Genomic DNA, 2,018 nt, shown 5'->3' with positions numbered 1-2,018 from the left:
GGCTCACCCTAAAACAACCAGTCAGAAGCAGGGGGACTAACGTGTGGCAGTGAGACATCAACACCATGGGGACTCACAGACAGAAGCAGCTTTGTTCAATGTAAACATCGATCGGAAGGGACAGCAGTCTCTCTCTCGCGCGTGCGTGCTCTCGCTCTCTCTCGCTCTCTCTCGCTTTCCATAGACTGAATAATTTCTTTGAAAACGTAAACATATTGGAAGTGCCTTGACTGAGGTATTGAGGTATTCCTCCAAGGTTAAGGCTGTTACCGATGCAGGCTTAGCTGGGCCTCCTGCAGCAAGCTGTCGAAATCCATGGTCTCGTACTTGCTTTTCACTGGAGCTGGGGAGGACTCCTCCGCGCCGCAATCTGGGAACAGCAGGGACACAAGGCAGCCGGGTCAGGAAGCGGGGCACGAGCACGCTTGCTGCCTGATGGGGAGGGAAACTGAGGCACGGCAGGGCACTGCTCACTCTGCTGCTACTGACATGCTGCATCCCAGCGCTGCAAAGCCAGCCTGGACAAGGTGGTGATGGGGAAAGGGAGCAGGGACGGTGCTGTCCCTCCCCCATTGAAAAGGGCAGCGGGGCCGCAGCAGCGCCCAGCCCGGCAGGTCACACACCACAGACGCCCCTTCCCAGGTGCGCAAAAATCTGCCGGATGCAGCTGAATCCCGAGACACCGACACAGGACCGTCCCCGCGGGAGCCGTGCCGGTTGCGGGGAGGGGGTGCCAGCCTGCAGCGCTCCCCAGCCCTCCGTCAAGCTGAAAAAACAGTGCCACTGCAACGCCTGGGAAATTCAGCAAATGCCAGAAATAAGGCTGCCTAATTTAACAGCAGCTTAACCCTTTTGGGTGTTTATTTTTGAATGAGCCATGAATGGCACGGTTGCATTTCACCCCTGCCTGTGGGCTCCCCATCTCATCCTGTACCAGGGCGAGCAGGGTTTTAGGACCGAGCCAGGCTGTGCAGTGAGGGGGTGACTGCTGGCCTTGCTGCAATCTGCAGCTGGGGAGCACTGAGGGGGGCTCTCCTATGCAGGGGGGCAGCTCTGGCCCCCCTCCCCACAACACTGCACAGCCACGTGCCAACATCTTCATCACGGGGTGCTATCTGTTTCCTATCTTCGTGCCCAAAATGAGAGGCCCTGGGATTTATTTAGATGGAACAACGGGCATTTGCGCCCACAACCAAAGTCGGAAGGATTGCTGCTCTGAGCAGATGAGCTATTGTAAGGTGCTAAAAGATCGGGCAGTACTTGTGTCAGACTGGGCGTCTAGAGAGAAGTCAAGACTCAGGGCTTTATTTTCTGGGCCTCAGTCTCTCATGCGTGAAGTGGGATGCTAGAACCACTTCACCCCCTGCAGAGGGTACAGAAATAAATGTGCAGTGTTTGCAAAACACCTGAGGTCACAGCCACGAGGGCTGAGCGAAGCCTGGATCACATTTCTCTTGCAGGACTAGCATAGGGTTTCGCTCCTGTCCCCCAGCTCAGGCTGCAGCCCTACCACCCGTGGAGGGACGGGGTCCAGTGAGGCCCTGGCTAACGCAGTCGCCGAGTGAGGCAGGAGGTCTTGCAGAAGACCATACAGCACAGAAAGAGTTAATGTGACCGCAGCACATTTCAGTGCTGTCATTCTGGCTCAAAAATGCATGTGCAGTGTAGTGAATCTGCCCTGCGGAGCATCAAACCACCCAGATCACCTCTTGGGCTCATGAGATGTTGCTGACTGCTTTCTCTAACGAGTAGGAGGGGACTTCTCTGCTGGAAAGGGTCCAGCACTGTGTAGAAACCCAGCGGAGACAGGATGGGCTGTGGTCAGCTGAGACCCAGCAGCCCTGGGGTGTGATGCTACGTTTCGCAGCCAACACACTCCAACACTCCGGGTCCCCATGCCAGTTGCTTTTCTTCTCTCCCCCCCGTTTCCCAAGCCATCCGACTGAGCTAAGAGCAGCTACGTGAGCCATAGGAGAGCCGGTGGGCTTTCCCAGCAGGCTCTAAAGAGGTTTAGGATC

At 56.4% G+C, this 2,018-nt stretch overlaps 1 protein-coding gene across 1 annotated transcript in view; it reads right to left on the bottom strand.

The window, feature by feature from the left end:
* Positions 1-266: 266 nt before the first annotated feature.
* Positions 267-2,018, bottom strand: part of PPARGC1B (peroxisome proliferator-activated receptor gamma, coactivator 1 beta) — a gene marked incomplete at its 5' end in the record, with an annotated part of 5,828 nt that continues 4,076 nt past the window's right edge. Inside the window, one exon of the mRNA XM_009578352.1 lies at positions 267-370. Within this exon, the coding sequence (XP_009576647.1) occupies positions 267-370 (104 nt within the window). The remainder of the gene's footprint in view (positions 371-2,018) is intronic.

The sequence above is a fragment of the Fulmarus glacialis genome, unplaced genomic scaffold (genome assembly GCF_000690835.1).
Source record: "Fulmarus glacialis isolate BGI_N327 unplaced genomic scaffold, ASM69083v1 scaffold19075, whole genome shotgun sequence".
Taxonomy (NCBI): Eukaryota; Metazoa; Chordata; class Aves; order Procellariiformes; family Procellariidae; genus Fulmarus; species Fulmarus glacialis.
The sequence above is the reverse complement of the archived record's forward strand: the minus strand, read 5'-3'. Positions and strand labels throughout refer to the sequence as shown.